The 18,063-nt window shown below is 36.4% G+C and overlaps 1 protein-coding gene across 8 annotated transcripts in view; it reads right to left on the reverse strand.

The window, feature by feature from the left end:
- The window catches only part of LOC121327778 (glycogen synthase kinase-3 beta-like), a 53,014-nt gene that overhangs the window by 13,911 nt on the left and 21,040 nt on the right, over positions 1 to 18,063 (reverse strand). For 4 of the 8 annotated variants that reach the window (XM_041271990.1, XM_041271987.1, XM_041271988.1 and 1 more), the window contains exons 2-5: positions 17,283 to 17,482; positions 11,634 to 11,717; positions 2,915 to 3,025; positions 982 to 1,112 (exon numbers count right to left, since the gene is read on the reverse strand). In XM_041271990.1, coding sequence (XP_041127924.1) covers positions 982 to 1,112; positions 2,915 to 3,025; positions 11,634 to 11,717; positions 17,283 to 17,482 — 526 coding nt within the window. The remainder of the gene's footprint in view (positions 1 to 981; positions 1,113 to 2,914; positions 3,026 to 11,633; positions 11,718 to 17,282; positions 17,483 to 18,063) is intronic. The other 4 variants (XM_041271989.1, XM_041271986.1, XM_041271991.1 and 1 more) reach the window with 2 other exon arrangements.

The following is an 18,063-nucleotide window of genomic DNA, read 5'->3' on the forward strand; positions in this document are numbered from 1 at the left end:
ATTAAAGTGCAAGTCAGATCCCAGATTTTGCAATAATTTTTTGGTCACTCTTTATGTTAAGAACCACTCTTATTTTATTAACTGTTAACAAACACTGTTCATTTTGAGTCAAGGGCTCTACATTAAGATCTTCATAAACTAATGTAAGAGACAGTGTTGTTTGATGCATTGCCCTTACAGATTATGTTCCCTGTCGGTGAGATGAGGTTAAAAACTCTATAACCACAAATGCAGACGAGCCTGACTCGTCTGTATCGTGGTTAATATAAACCTACCTGATTTAATTTGCCAAACATTATTACTACAGTAACAGTTTAAACTGATTTCAGATGTGATGGACTGGGAATTGAGAATCCATAGGGCTCAGATTTTTGCAGTTTTAGCTGGCCTATTATATATTAACTAACAATTAACAGAAATGATTATTATGAACATGTTTATTAGTTTATTAGGATGGTTTCGGCTACAGGTCATCACAAAATAATACCTTCTTTCAAAGTTATTGTTTTCAAAGCACCCTGATGACGCATCAAATCCTTCTTTACTTCCAGTGTCTCAATCAAATCTCGTACGTTGACGTATTTAGTTTGCAATAATAGCAAGCAAGCTATACCAATATAAAAATAAAAAATGTAAAATCAAGTAATAGTACAAATATACTGTACCAAAAAGAAAGAAAATACTCTATATACACATCTTTAGATTGCCAACGGTTTGCTGCTGCATCTTCCATTTAAAATCCTATCCATGATAAATGCAAGGGATATTCTCATTTAAAAAGTATTCAAATATGGCACAAGTGAAAATCAGCAGCAAACAGGAAAGAAAATTACTTAAATAACATTGAGCCAATAGGCATTAACAAGCTGAACCTCAAAGCCTTTTTTTTTTTTTTAATAACATACAAGCATTCAGGTATGTAATGAAAAAAACAGTGGTGCTGTTGGCACCAGGACAGAGCACTGCTCCTGGTTCCCTTACCTTCCGAAATCACAAAGCTTGAGCACTGCCGTTTCAGGGTCGAGCAGCAGGTTCTGTGGTTTAATGTCCCGATGGCAGATTCCAAAGGAATGGATATATGCTAAACTCCGGAATAGCTGATACATATATAACTGAAATGAGAAGCGTATGAGGTCATTAAAAAAAATGCTGAGTATTTGTGCAAAAACAAAAACGTGGTAAGACAAAAAACACACAAGCAATTATTTATTTAATTTCATTTTGGATCTACCCGGGCTACTTTCAGCATAAAACAGTAGCAATATTGCAGCTTTCAATTCCACAAAAAGTTATACGTCTTAACGAATGTGCAGCCCAGGCAGTGCATAGATGCAAAGCAGGCTCACTTAAAAATAAAATATTTAATGTAATCCTTAAGCCGGGTACCATGCAAACATCAGTCCTGCCATTTCTGTCCCACATTATTATCCACAGCTGGCTGCCCCCCAAAAGAAGTCTGTGTTGGTACAGGCTGTGTTTTGAAATGCACAAAGAGTTAAGGGGCGCTGCCTACAAGCTTTGTTACGATCTTTCTTCCTCATCAAAACACAGCAGGAAATAAACAACGCAGGCTTGTTCACTTCCTTACATTGATGCATATTTCTGCAAGTATTGTACAGTGAAATAATGCATCCCGTTTGATGTGCGACTGGTTAGTCACTCCACGGTCACCAAGTTTAATTTATTTTTTTTTTAATGATACTGTACATACAAAATAGTGCAAGGTGGCATGCACTGTCAACTGGGAAACAAAGGAGGGACAGAGATACCAATATGTCATTATATATTTGCACGTAACTCATGCTGCTTGTCATGAGTAAAGAGCTGAACCATGCTGACAGTACTAGAACACTTCAGCAACCAAACAAGGCTTTTTTAGACTCCTGTGTTCCAAAGCAATAACATGCTGCTAATCCGATACTGTTTGCCACTTAATCTGAAAAAAACAAGTCAGTGTAGTTGAGATAATTAAATTCTCCTTTCAGCGGAGTCCTTCTTAAGTTTTAATTACAATACATATCCTGTTATGAAATACTGTAATCTATGTACAAGCTTTTAAATGTTCAAAGTAGTAAAATACTGAGACCCATGAGAACCTGATTCATGGGTGTATGCAAGTTAACTGTAGAATGGTATACTAGCATCACTAGAAAGTCAATGAAGCGAGACATACACACTACAGTAAAAACATATATAAATTGGCATCAATCTACTACTTGCATCTAAATAACAAAATACATACATCATTTAATGGTTAAAAATATATCACATCAATTCTAATGATTAACTTAATATTAAATATGCAGATTTTGTTTGGTAAAGCCCTTCATCTTACCCATGCATTTGATTGAAAAAAATCACTTCAGTTCACAGCAATTAAGGACCCAGAGAACAGACTAATATAGCTATAAAATGCACAGCCATTGCCAAGAAATTAAGAGAAAAAGTTGTGCTTCTAGCAAGCAAGACATGATATACAGTAGTTTCTTCATGAGGAACAGCCATAATACTTTCAGAACTGAATAGTGATACAAGAACACTTCCATTACCAGCCAGTGATTCAGCTATGACAGATTCCACTGTTTGTGTGGGAATAGGACATTCACTGAAGAAATTAAGTCATCACCACATGACAATAGCCCTCAATAATTCCTGTATCACATCAATCAGCTCAATATTTGAAATGATATTCAGGTCATTGCTCTGAGCGGTTTGTTTCTTTGACATAAAAAGTGCACTGTTATGTCTACCATTTAAACAAGGTACTATGCTAGCTCACAATGACGTGCAGTTCTGCAGCTGGACAGGTGGCTTCAATAAATACTTCATTTTAGAGAGAAGAATAATGTAGCTGCATACAGGCAGACACACATTAAATGGACAATTTTAGTATAATCATACTCTCTGCCATTACCTTCACATAGATCATGGGGAGGGTCTGTTTTGCCCGGCTGTAGTGTCTGGCGACTCTATATACTGTCTCAGGAACGTAGTCCAGCACCAGGTTCAGATAGACTTCATCCTTCTAAAAAGAGAAAAAAAACACATGCCGAAGTTAGTTGGATCACATAAGAAACTCTGCATGCAATTAACAGAATCAAGTTGAAAATTAACAGCTACAATGTTGCACCCACGTTTCTTTCGTAACTAGAACAGAGTTTAACACAATTGACACAGAGATGACAAGCCTTTTCTATTCCATTAATTCAAACAAAACAGAAATCAACCCGGCACAACAGCTCTTCCTGTTTATTTCGTCCCCCTCAAAAAAGTGCCTTGAGCAAAACTCAACTTTGAGAAGAATGCAAAGTCTGTGATATTTTTCTAAACTACAAGTTCCCAAATACCTTGGCTCGTCTACAGTCAAGCTAGATATTTGATTCAGCAATACAGGTAGCTCTCCTGACTGAAGGAAAATGTTCAAAACATTTTCAAGTCTGTCAAAAAGTGGAGCTTTGTGGTCCATATAAAACAAAAACTAATCATATCAATAAACAGACAGGCCTCATACTTTCTACCACAATTGGATCAGGACCCCTACTGTGTTGTTGGATCCTTGAGTTCAAAGCCCCAGCACTCACAATAAGCAGAATATATTCAGTGTGTCAGCTGTACTCTAGACAGTTCAGCAGGGCAGATCAGGTGATCCATCTTGTGGACTTGATCAGACACGGTTCCATTTAGTTTGTCAGAAATGCCAGCGCACGACTATGTGCTTTAAAAAGGAAATATTGTACATGTTGCTTTAAGGCTAGTGTTTAACAAACCACGGTTACATGTCCTTCACCTACACCTTCCCCCACCTTTAATACCAAATGCATTTCAAAGTTAACAGAGAACAGTAGTTATGACTTGGAACCATGTAGCTTTCAAAGTCTGGTTTTATTAAAGAGGCTTCATACTGAGAGGAAGAATTATGCAACTTCCACTCCAGGGGTCAAAAGTTGCCGAAAGCCTTTTTTTCCCTCTCTGCACAAGATAAAGCAGTCCTAATTGGCAGCATGTTGCCATGCTGATCATTCCAGCGTGCTGAGGTAAAGCGTGGTGGAGTAATCCTTGGCTGTCTTGGGGCTGCCAGGGTAAGCTCAGCAACAGCAGGTATTGATGTGCAGTGCAAGTGTCTGCATCCACATATACTCATACAGTACAGCAGTGGCAGCAAATACGTGGATCACGAGATATTTTTGGTGGATCTTGGGGCAAATCTGAACAAGAATCAACACATATGCTATGCATAGTTTTAACAGGGTTGACTGCATATTTAAAATACATAATTCCTGACAATGAATACATACAAATAACATTAATTCCAAACAGCTGATGGCGCTAATAACTGTACTCATCTTCCATACCTCAGCAACCCAAGCAACAAACTTCCTCAACAAGTTGGTTCGTAGTGTACAGTTGCGAGTTTGTGTTTGGTGGTTTCAATGGATCGCTTTGTGGTGAGAGTTACAAAAGATAGGGAAGAGCCTTCTGTGCCTTCCAGTAGTACCGACTTGGATGAAAATATCCCAGTTTCAAAGAAGGCGAAGCTGGTGCCAAAGTATAATATTAATAAAAAGTGAAAAATGGCATTTGCCGTTATTTATGGTTCCACACGAGGCTGTGTGAGACTACGTTTTCAACACTGACCGACTTGAAGCTGAAAAAGCGCAGAAAGCTTTCTGATGAAATTCAAGGCTCAGCTTTGCCGTGCTGTAATATCTTTTGAGCACGAGCTGGAAAAATGGTCACAACCAAAGCCTGCAAAGTTCACACTAAAAACTTTAGGCAATTGTGCTTTTTATGCCACTGTGTGTTGTTTTTGCAGAAACAATAAATGGGACACATTTGTACACTTGACTAAGATGTTTGTTTAATTTTAATAAATTCAAATGTTCACTGTTACTTTTATAGGGTGATTTTTATTGGACAAAAATGTCAAAATACTTTTTTCCCCTTTGCTACCTTAACGTATTGGCCACCACTGGGTTAAGACAGATAATCCCAATTGCTCAAAAGGGTTTTACTTTATTGTACTCTTGTTCATTTTATTGCTGGTGGATTTTGGAGACCACTGAAATCCACCAAAATGGATCTCAATACTTGGTGTATTGGCCACCACTGCTGTAAAGGGTACAGCCAGAGACTATAATAATTTCACTAGAACACTTCTGCTAACTATTAAAAAAAAAAAAAAAAAAAAGTCAGTTAGCAAGCCTATTTTTACTTAAATGGGATACCGTAGCATAAGGAACAGCCGTACAAAGTTTGATCTCAAATTTCTCTAAATGTAAAGGGACAACACATCAATAGAACTATGCAGACCTCTACTGTATTTGGGACTAAAAAGGAATCCCCCCATTGAGTAATGCATGCTTAACTTCCATCCATTATCATTAACTGTTTAATCCTTTAGAGGGTTGTGGTGAGCTGGAGCCTAACCTGAAAGACACAGGGTACAAGGTGGGACTACACCCTGGACAGGATGCCAGGTCACCACACACACAGCAATTTAGACTGTTCAATCAACCTGAACAGACTGTCTTTGGACTGTGGGAGGAAACTGGAGTACCTGGAGAAAGGCCACATGAACATGGGGAGAACATGCAAACTCCACACAGACAGAACCCTAGACTAGCACTGAACCCAGGCCCCTGGAGCTGTAAGGCAGGAGCGCTAACCACCATGCCACGTGCTGCCCTATGCTTAATTTCACCTCACAACATTGGGCCACAAAATAAAAACACATTTTAAATGTTTAAAACAAAACCAAGGATGCTTTCAACCAAATTTGCCTCGTCTCAGAGAGCTTAATAGATTAAAACAATATCCTACTTTTGTAGCAAAAGTCATTTTTATATAATTTCGTAATTCAGATGTGTCAAAATGATCACTCAAAAAAAAGTTAATACAATTTAACACCACCAATAAATGTCTTGTTGGTGAACAGTCCAGTGTAACACCACCATGCAAACATCATGCCCATGCTTTGAATCATATTGATGGAAAATACTGTAATGTTAAGCAATGGGTTATTTATGAATACATTCACAGAACACACACACAATTTACAGCTGTGCAGTGTCACAATCCATTCAACAAGTTACCAACACGTTCCAGGCTCATGAAATCACTCCATGTAAACTAAGATTGCTGCTTTAAAAGACAAGTCTATTGTAACTTACTGTAGTTTGTTTTTCAAGGAGTCTTACATGGCATAGCACTGTGGATTTAAAAAAGGGTGCTATTTAAATTACAAATCGGACGATACACAGCAGTGAATGTAGGAATGAGTAAATCAACACACCTTTTTTTATCAACGTGTTTAATATGGTTATTGTCATGCCAGTAAAATGCTAAAAGTAATTTGTGGAGTACAGGAAATAGGACTACTCTCACATGACATTGCTGGGCTGTTATTTAACAATTTCATGTTTTCTATTTTATTGTAATGCCAGCAATACACTTAACAGGTCTTTTCAAAACACCTTTATTTGTAGACTAAACTACAGTGTTAGTGGAAGACTGTAAATATGATTCTCACAACAGTGTTGGACATTGTTTTCTGAACTGTTGTAATATAATAAAAGTAATCCTGCTTATTTTAATGTCAGCAATGAACCAATTGTGTCCAGTTGTAATATGGGGAATAGCATGCTGCAGGATGTAACAGATAGCTCATGTTTTGTTTTTTTACTGAACATACTGTACAATTTTTACATTCAGTAAAAAAAACAAGTTTACTTTTCAGTGAGTTAGTTATGATATTAAACACACTACAGTAATCACATTATCATATATTTTAAATATTTCCAAAGCATTCTTTTTCATTTCCACAATCTGAAGCGAGGGTGAGTGAATGACAGTTTTTTGTACTGCAATCAATCATTTAATTCCCTAAATATTTTTTGTTCCTCAGGAGTACACTTCCTAATTACAGTCCCAAGTATTAACATGCGTTCTGCTGTCACCGTTCTTAAAATGGTCAGTTTGAGAAATAAACTGACCCTGCTTTCGTATAAAACCCACGCTACATTTGCTACTGTTTATCAATAGGATAATGTCTTATATCTGGGATAAATGTGGCTGATAAAGTAGATGCAACAAAACGATAAATCTGTTTGTGTGAACCCAAAACTAATTTAGGCACCTTACGATTGGAGTGGGTTTTGTTTAATTATTGGGGTTCACAAATAACTTTTTTCAGCTTGATACGGTAAATTTTTCAGTTCTGTTTTTTGTTTTGTTTAATTTACCTTTTGCTGCATTTCAGCCCTTCCGTTATTATTTTTTTATTTTAAGTTTTCAGGGCATTTTGTCAATGGCATGTGTACAAAAAAGCATATTTGTATTTTTTGTTCTAAAATTTCTTAAATGTAAACTTATAAATTTTAAGCGAATATTTGTACATAACAGTACTCAAAACATGAATCTGGGGTTACCGTATTCTACTAGTGTTAATACTGCACCTTCCAGGCATTTGTGTTTGATCATATTGTTCTCGACCCTCTCGCGCTTCAGTTTAAAAACATGCGATATGCAGGCTTGTTGTTCCTTCACAGATCGACGTCATAGCACACAATACTGACACAACTGTTACTTATGGAATTGGTGCAACTTAACCACGCAAATGATGTTACTGTTTGGACCCAAGCACTTTCTAATGCAGGCATCTCCAGTTGCTGTAGCTGAAGGGCACTGCGGCCATAATGGCTGTGAAGAGACCACTTTGAGGGACATTACAGAAACTGATAAGGGCACCCACGACAATTGCCGCACGGCATGCATTAATTTCGACCACTGTGTTCGGTACTTAAAATACTTGAATACCTGCAAAATATTTTCACTTTGCTCTAAAATTAGCCTCTGCAAAGGGGTGACTCACCAATAGCTCAAGATAATACATTAACCCACTTTGCTGTTCAGTAAATAAATAACAATTAAAACCTTTAATTGCCTGGATCAGCCAGACCCAGTCCCAGGCAAAAAGAATTCTAGGTCTACTCCATCCTGTTGATGTTTGGGTTTACATAGATGAATTTCAGGAAGTTACACATAAAGCTAATCGTTCTCTGGTTTCATTGAGAGCGATGTTGCCATTTAAAAGGAAATTCATTTCAATCCCTGGATAAGCAATGTAGTTCAAAAGATGGGGCATTCATTACATAATGCAAAAAATAGGCAAAACATTTTCATTTTAGTTCTAATAGTATCAATTTATTTTCTTATTTTTTTTAATTCAACAGCACATTAAAACATATCAACACATGTTGACATTTCTATAGCTCATGTCTGAACTTGTGTGGAGCAGTAGTGCTGAATGTAAAACAGACATTCAGCACTTCATACATCGTGACTGCTGACCTCTGCCATGCTTCAATGCCAGTGCTAGCATTCAGGAACATGTTTTATGTGAAACATTCAACATTGTCAGAGCAGCAGGAACAGTTGCTGTAACTAACCTGAAAGCAACCCCCCCCCCCCCCCCCCCCCCCCTGTGAATTGCCTAGGGCCGAATGAAGAAGCCCCAGATACGAACTGTCACGGGAGGCCTTCTTGCGCATTCGCTCTCAGCAGGGGATGCTGAGAAGGAGTTCAAAATGCCCAGCCAAAAAATAAATAAATAAAATAAAAATATCTGCCAGATTAAATAGTAAAAAAAAATTAAAAATTCGATCAACTCTTTAGTCGGTTAATCGGAGCGGAAAACGGAATTTTCACGTTCAGATACTCGCTCATAATTGAATTATTCATTTGGATATTCGTTCGTTTTCAAAAAGTAATAAAAGCCATTACATTGCTCTGAATGAAGGCAGAAAGCACAGCAGCAGCAGCAGCATCTCACTTTACCCCAGTGAATTAACTACTAAACAAAAGGATGCCAAATAACAGTTAGTTAAACATCGTATTGTTTATTGCCCAAAATAAAAAGTTGACACCGTATTTTATTTTATTTATTTTTTCATTCCTTGTCATTGCTGTTTCTTCACAGTAAACAGTAGCCATAGACATATTCTCAAACTAGTAACAGGAGGTTTACTTGTGTCTTTTTGTAGCTGAACAAGCAAACAAAAACTGAAATTTAAAACTTGAAACACTTCAAATAAAAGAAAACGTGGAAATGGTGTTGTAAAATGAAGGTGAAAACTCACTGTTTTGCTTCTCGTTTATTACATTCCACATAACAGAAAGTCGCAACAAAAAATATATTCTATCAGGGCTAGAAGTTAACTTTAAGGCAGTAGTGAGGATTTGCTACTTGCCTTGAAAGTAGGTAGCAAAAAGGTCTTATTCGGTAGCGGTTTATTCCACTATTTTTTATATAAAAGAACACACACAGTGCCTTGCAAAAGTATTCAGACCCCTGTCCAATTCTCTCATTACTGAATTACAAATGGTAATTTCCTCCCAAGCTTCAGTTTTTTAGCAGACTGAAGCAGATTCTGTTGCAATATTTTCCTGTATTTTGCTCCATCCATTCTTCCTTCAACTGTAACAAGATGCCCAGTCCCTGCTGATGAGAAGCATCCCCACAACATGATGCTGCCACCACCATACACTGTAGGGATGGTGTGTCTTGAGGCATGGGCAGTGTTGAGCACTGAGTTTTGAGGGACGGCCTTTTTTGGCAGTGCCTGGGTGGTGTGATGCAGCTTCCACTTCCTGATTATTGATGCAACTGTGCTCACTGGGATTTCCAAACACTTTGATATTATTTTGTACCCTTTCCCTAATCTATGCATTTGAATTACTTTATCTCTAACTTCTGCAGAATGCTCTTTGGTCTTCATTTTCCTTCAGATTCACAGCCTTACCAATGATCCTTCAACAATGGGGTTTTTATCCAGAAAATGTGACAGGAACTTTAATGGTTCACAAGTGGAGGAAAATGGTAAGGTAATTGTGTCCTCGTTAGGGCAAGTTCTTTCATCGGTGCAAACTGGGAGCTTCCATAGCACAAGGTTGAATACTTATGCAAGCAAGATGTTTCAGTTTTTTATTTTTCTTAAAAATATTTCCAAACATAAAACCAATGTCACCTTACAATAATGGAGTTTGAGTTTAAGTGTTTTAAAATAAAATATCAAACAGAACAAAATTTCAATGTACCATTTGTAATTCATTAATATGAGAGAATTGGTCAGGGGTCTGAATACTTTTGCAAGGCACTGTATATAATTACAAAATAAACACCACCTGATTTAAATAGACTGAATATCCCAAATCACACAGCAGGTCTATATTTAAATAAGCAAGTATTTATTGAAAATCACCTTGTAGTCGACTAACTAATGGAACTAATGCAATTCATTGCAAAATCACACACGAAGACAGCGATTACAATTTTTTTTTTTTTAAAAAACAACGTGTGCCACATTATTGTTGAATCCTGCATTGTATGACCTTATAAATGAGAAGGTTACAACCACAACCGAGCTGTTTTGAAAATGAAAAGCTAAATTCCAATGTAAAGCTAAACAGTAAGTTTGTTTTTTTGAATTGAATGCACAGATAACTAAACTGATGTACTACAGACATACAGAATTAAGCTATAGATAATTGGTATAATGCAGCATATACAAGTCCATTCTGAAGGTTATGTGCATTGAAGCAATGCCTAAAATACATTAATTGTAACTGAAATATTTGCATCTACTTGAAGCTACGTCATGCGTACACAATACAGTATATGCAAGCTTTGCTTTGCACCGCCCCTGAATAATACTGAATGTGAAAATACTGGCTTGGTCTATTGTTTCCAGATCATGGCAAGATGCCACACTGTCACCCCATCACTAATGAATAAAATGTGCTTTTAAAGGTGTAGAAAAAAAGGCAGCATCAGCAGCCAGTCAAGCAATCCCGATTGCAGACGCAGGACTGCAAGGTGCAGCTAGAAGTTCTGTTCTGGCAATAGCAGCACCTTAAGTGCTATAATATCCACTGCATACACACTGACAGAACTTAAAGTATAGGTCAACCTGAAAAATTCCCATTAACAATTACAGAAGGATTTTTCAGGATTGGTCTAATCACTGTAGTACATTGTTTTTTCATGTCAGAAAAATAAAATATATTATACAACTGGTAACAGAATAGTTTAAAAAGGTATAATAAGATCTATATCAACATGAAATATCAGAGAGAGAAAGAGAGACTAATCTCCCTGTAATGGGACCATAAACTAAAACAAAGTGTATACACGCACGCACGCACACACCATTTGAAACTGATAATGTGAATGAAAGTGTAGTGTGATAGGTAGGATTTATTTTTCTAAATTTTTTTTGGCTACAACCGTTAACCTAAAAATTATGGTTTCCTTTGTCTGAAAATGCCAGTAATGCTACCCAACATATAGCAACTACTGGATTAGCAAGCAGCAACATGGCAAAGAAGTTTGAGATGAAGATTGGGAACCACAGCTCAGTTACTGCCCACCAAAATCTTACTGCCACTAAAACTGGGTACAGGTGGCAAAATCCAGAATAAAACGAGCTACGCTGTAGGTTCCGAGTTCAGGAGGATGATGATAACAATCATGATCAAATTATTTTCTGAAAGATCTGTCAGAGTTTTTCAGGTAGAAGGTCATTATGAGAGAAAGAGAGAGAAAGAAAAGAATAATAAATCCAACAGAAGCTTACCTTCTCCCCACTGGAGTAAAAGAAATAGCGCAACCGGACAATGTTACAATGATCCAGCTTCCTCATGATCTGAAGCTCCCGGTTCTGAAAGAGGAGAACGCACATCAGTTAGTCTTTAAAAACAAAACTACAACTCCAAGAAACAGAAGAAGTCAAGTTGACATCAGGATCGTATTTTCAAAGAAGTAGCTTTAATTGAGCTAAAAGCAGGCATATCCTTAACTTGAAAAGGAGATAAATATTTTACACAGGCAAAAAATATTTGACACTGACAACTGAGGCATTGGCTTTTTAAATGTAACAACTTTATACCTCTACTGATGTAATTACTAAAAGCATTCTTAGGGAGGTTCATTAGAAAGAACCTTGCAGCTTAAAAGCAAAAGGAGTACGGTAGTTGCTGTAGCAACGGATTGTTGAAATACAATCATAATATGTACCAACACTGCCCATGATTAAGATCGAAATGATCATTCAATCCTCTCCCCTTTGGCAAATATTTTATCCTGTGTAAACCAACTAAAAATCAAGCACTTACAAAAAAATATAATATTACACTGAAGAAATGTATGGAAATCTATCTTTAAAGGGAATGTATGCATTTCATATCTACACTATAACTAGAAGACATAGTGTACTTGGAGAAAACTAGTTGAAAAACCTTGACTATCATCTCGGAAGACTCTCTCTCCTTATACACTAAATGTGCCTTTTGGTTATTGCTTATTATTTGGTTATTTTTACACGATGGTCATTGAGTTCCACTTGGATTCTTGATTCTTATATCTTACAATAACTGTACCTTGAAAATAGTTGCAATACAGTACAAGGTCACTTAACAGCAATGCCAAATCAGGTCAAGATTACGGCTATTGTCAGCATTCCAAATTGCTTCTACTGGTGTTAAAATCGGTACTACCTTTACTAAAGCACCAATCAGCTCAAAATACAAATACTAGACTTGTTTAAAAAAAAATGTAAAAAATCGGGAATCCTAGTTATATTAAAAAAAAAAAAAACCTTGTTTCCATTCTTCAATTTTCTTTCTAGATCAAACACAATCCAGATTGCAAAGCTAAACAAGTCTGGCTTTGAAAGTCAAATAAAACAAACCATGGATATTCACCCAGAACCATTTTGAACTTAACAATGAACTCCACTGAATGATGAAATATTAAAACAACAGTACATATTCACAATCACCATGCATAGTGCAACTTGTAAGTACTGTTTAAATGGGAGTTTTGTAAACAAAAACAGGAGTACCCATTGTATAAAGAATGACAAATATGTTTGAATGGTCTGTAATCAAAGTAAAATAAATGTGACAAAATGTTTCATTTGCATACCTAAAAAAATGTATTCAATAATTCAGCTGTTTTTATATTATTCAAAACACTTTACTGGATCTAGCCAATACTGCATACATCAAGACAAACGCGGAGCAAGTCTCTGAGCCGGGAGATAAAATTGCATTTTGCTTTTATTTACTATTAGTCTCCTTGGCTGAAGGCAGCAGTAAATATGTCATCAAGTTTTCTGTTACAGTATTCAACAAGAGAGTAAGAATATGCAACTAAAAATTGAGGAATACTAAATTATGTATGAAATAGATTCAGGAACAAAAAATAATTAAATATAAAGGGTAATCTCTGAAAGAGATTACACTACACTATCACACTATTGTTGATTTATGTATGGATGTTTACTGTATTCTTCCACAGTTCAGCTATCTGTACACTCCACTTCTTAGAATGCAGACTTTGCTTACATTTCAGTTTTATAGCTTGCAAAATAAATTTTTAGTGAGGTGTTTCCAAAGTTGTGTACACTACTCTGTATACCTTGTGTGGTTTTAAAGCAGTAGAGGTATATTTAAGTTGTGAAAGAGAATATTTTGTACCCGAGTATAATCTGGCTATAAACAGCTGGAGAACTGTTCCTGAATTCAGGTCAAAGTATCTTAAAACAAAGTATATAAAATAATAAATCAAAATGTGCTTTTTTAATGCAAATGCATATTTGTTTACAACCAGCTAAAGTTGCATGTGTTTGACATCACACACTGTGGCACAGCTGATCTGCCACAGATGCAGTGAATGTACACATTCAAAACACTTGTATAGAAACAGCGGGCGGAGAGATGTGTACCATGTTGAGTCTAAGAGGCATGCATCTAGAGTACTATAGTGCATTTCATTCTAAATTGCTCAAATGTTGCAAAGGTTACTATACCTGCAGACTGAATTCCTGAATTGTGCACCAATTAATGTAGATCTCAATACCCATTTCATAGGCCACCTAAAAAAATTAAGACCTTGGCTGCTCTCCAAAGGTCTGCTTGTTTACAGTACAGGGCTGAATTTGACTGTTACAGACAGTATTATCTATAGTGACTAGATATCATGACAGCAAAAAAAAAAAATCTCAGGCACATGGAGAGTGCGTGGTGGCAATATTTTGAAAAAAAGGATCGAAATGGTACATTCTGCTGCATTACTGCATGGTTCCAGCACGTGCTAGACCAGCAGTGGTCTGCTTGCATTATCTGACAAAGCACTCCATTAGTGCCATGAAGGAGCTTTATTTCCGCACTGCTCACAGCAAGGCAAGATCAACAAGAAGAAAAACAGACTCTTAGTATCACGGCCCCTGAAATACAAGACTTGCTGAAAAATTAACTGGTACTTGCTAAGAAAAAAATCGCTGGAATACTCTTGATAGAAAATATTAAATCTTTCACAACGTAAAGATACCTCTACTGCTTTAAAACCACACAAGATATACAGTGTTCAAAACTCTGGGATCCTCGCTAAAACCTTACTTTTGAAAGCAATAAACAAACTGGAATGTAAGCAAAGTCTGGATTCTAGAAAAGTGGAAGAAGACAGTAAACATCCATACATAAATCAATAGTGTAAATATTGTCTTTCAGAGATAATCTTTTGTATTTAATTATTTTTTGTTCCTGAAGATATTTCATACATATATTAGTATTCCTCAATTTAGTTGATTTAGTAAATTTTATTTACTGCTACCTTCTTTTTTTTTTTTTAACCTTTAATTAGTAAATAAAAGCAAAATATAATTGTATCTCTCAGCTCAGAGACGTGCTCCGCATTTGTGTCTTGGTTACTCCCGCAATCAATCTATTTTTTAATTATTGATTATTATTTAATGATTTTGCTTCAGTCTCAAATAACTCAAGATATTTAAATACATCAAATGATAATACTTAGAAATATGCTACACATGGGGAATTAAGGTTTAGTTTATCTGAATATGAACGGAAACCTACCGATGTAGCAATGTTGGACACCAATGTGGAATATGCAGAGTTCAACAGATTCCTGCATTAAGCCAATATTACAAAGACGCAATAAAAATAAATACAAATGCATGTCCTTTGATTGTAGTAAAATACTGGATTACAGTATTAATGAAAAGTATAGAAATTTTAAACAAACTGCGGTATGGACGTATCATTCTGACATTCACGTGAACGAGGAGCAGTTAATTAAAATGTTGTTTTGGATATAAATAACTTCTATTTAATGAGTGCTCAACACTACACACGTTATACAAAAAATTAAAAGCACTGCATTCTGAGTAAATTAAGATTGGGTTTGCAGTGTATCTATTGACATCTTATGTAGCGTGTGAAACCTAAATTAATGATCTGTAGCTCCAACATGCAAGAAAAAAAAAAAACCCAACAGCATATTTTCAAAGCATTTCTCATTTTCAGTAAAACACACTGAAAGCATACATAACAAAGTAGCATCTTAATATAAAAAGAACATTATAACTGCACCTACCATGTCAAGATTTTTAAAGATACTTAGTTAAAATAATGCACTTGTTTGTGTGTGTATAACATACCAACTATTTAAACACATTCTCAATAAAATAACTTTTCATAATAAAAAAAGATAACAAATGTTACATTGCTACCAAGTATTGGAGTCTGACCCAGATTTATTTTCAAAGTTTGTCACGCTGTCTCCCAAACTCTTTCTTCTTCATCCTCCTCGAGACAGACTTGGCAAAACCCAGAAGACATGACGTACACAGGATTTTTGCCATGTCCCTTCCTTTCAGAGATCTCGATTTTGCGGCTGCTCAGAATGCAAAGACAGCTGCCAGTCTCATACTACAAGGGGTAGCCACTAACTGCTCAGCTCCTGAAGGCCACTTGAGCACAGACACGAGGGGTGGAGTTTTCATGCTTTTATAGAGTCTGGGTGGTGAAGGTAATCTAAAATGCATGACTAAGTGCTGTTCAGTTCTGTACACTGCTGACTGCTGCAACCTTAGCAACTACTGTAGTTAGTCAAAAGTTAAATTGCCTGGTAACCAAACAGCAGAAAAGGATCTGGAAATACAGGTAGTTTTTTTTTTTCTTACTTTGTAGTCATACTGGTAACTGGTTTGAAGTGAATCCTCATCTAAATTTTCAACCTGCAAATGATTCCAGCAGCTAGTCTATGGGATTCTTCACTGCCTTAATGTAGGAAACCCACTGTAGCACCAGAAATGTAATTCAAGGGTTAAACATTGTTTTATTTGCACAAGCACCTCTAAATTCAAACAGTGATTTAAGGAGCAGACAATGAAATGAGAGATAAGAACTTGAGGCCACCCGGTTAGCTAGGGTAGCTCCTTAGAATTCAAGATTCGAGGCCCCCTCTGCTAACGACCAAATAGACACAGACGTGTGTAGGTGTAGGTTCAAGGTCAATAGAAAGCAGTATTTTGTTTTTGAGAGACAGTGAGTCAGACAGAGAAAGGGAAAGCAGAGAAGAACTGAATCAGCAGCTTGCCAAGTAACACCAAGCTAAATATTGATTAAATCATCACCCTGGATTGCCACTGAAGTAAGTTAATAATTTATTAATTAAATAATTACAGGCCAAGTGTCCTGCCATACTGGACACCAAGTAGCAGGCGAACCTCTTAAAGAAGCACTGAACAAAGAATTGAATGGAGGACAACCACCAAAAGTCATCAACCCTGAGGAATCAACTCTGCAAATAAAAATCAAGTATCCTCAACTGCGCTAAAGAATGGAAAGATTTACAGTAAACATATTTAGGGGTATAATAAATGTATAGACTCCACTGAAAGGTTGATATTCATGAAATGTTAAACCAGAGCTACTGATTTTCCATTCTGGGGAACAGCAAATTCCGTTCCAATTTAGTTTTCCCACTTTTTATCGGCTTAATAGACGTGGCCAGTAAGGACTGATGATTTTACAGCGAGAGCTTGAGGTGAGGCAACACTGGAATGTAATATGAAATACTACATGTTCATTTTGCTTAAAATGAATCAGCATTAAAAAGAGATTCAACATATAATAACATACATTAAAAAATAGCTTACTCATTCCATGCACTGAATGACTGCTAAGAAAATGCCACAATTCTAAAACCAGGCTCATTGACAAGTAGGAAAAAACAAGAGACTAAATGGTTAAAAAAAGAAATAAAAATGAAAAGAAATGGGTAAAAAATTGTATCCAGGTTTGTTCTACAACTCCTCATACCTGCATGTCAATCCATGCTGTCACAAGGAGGAAAAAACACACAAAACCTAATACAAAATTAAATAGAAGCACAGTTATTGGGGGAGGTCTAATCACCTTACCTTGAAGCGCTTGTCCTGTAGGACCTTCTTGATAGCAACCAGCTCTCCAGAGTCACACAGCTTGGCCTGGTACACCACCCCAAAGGAGCCATTCCCAATCACCTTGGTGTCGGAGTAGGTAACCTCCTGTGGCCGGTCTGGGCCCTGGCCGGGTGTCGCCACTACTGTGGTTACTTTGCTGCCATCCTTGTCTCCTACAACAGAAAGTAACCAAGAAACTGTTACTCGGCTTGTCTGAGTTTCCAAAAAATATAAACAAATAACAAAAAATGTGTAAAAATAGGTATTTCAAGATATTACACAATTAAACATTTGTTAAAAGCAGAAAATAAATTGCGGTGTCACGTTTAAAATCGATCATTTCTCAAGAGCTATTATACAACAAATGTTCCTAAGTATTTAAATGGGCTTACCTGAAAAATAGTGAATGCTAACCTGTACAATATTTAGCAGAAATATTTATGATTTTTGATGCAGCTGTTTTTTTTTTTTGTTTGTTTGTTATTTTTTTTAGAAGGAAAGCAAACTAAACATTCTGCATTTATTTTAAGGGATCAGAGATATATATTATAAACACACACACACATTATTTTCCGAAATGCAAATTTTCACAGGGAACTACATATTACATGGCACTGGGTTCAAAACACAGCCATCTTTTCACCAACTGAAGAATATTACAAATCACCTGCACTTCATCCTAAGTCCTGTTTGTTTGGGTTTGCATCGCTAGTCACAATTTCTCGAATGGAAGGGAAATGTATCCCTGCTCGTGGACACT

Source organism: Polyodon spathula, chromosome 15 (assembly GCF_017654505.1).
Source record: "Polyodon spathula isolate WHYD16114869_AA chromosome 15, ASM1765450v1, whole genome shotgun sequence".
In the NCBI taxonomy this organism is placed as follows: domain Eukaryota; kingdom Metazoa; phylum Chordata; class Actinopteri; order Acipenseriformes; family Polyodontidae; genus Polyodon; species Polyodon spathula.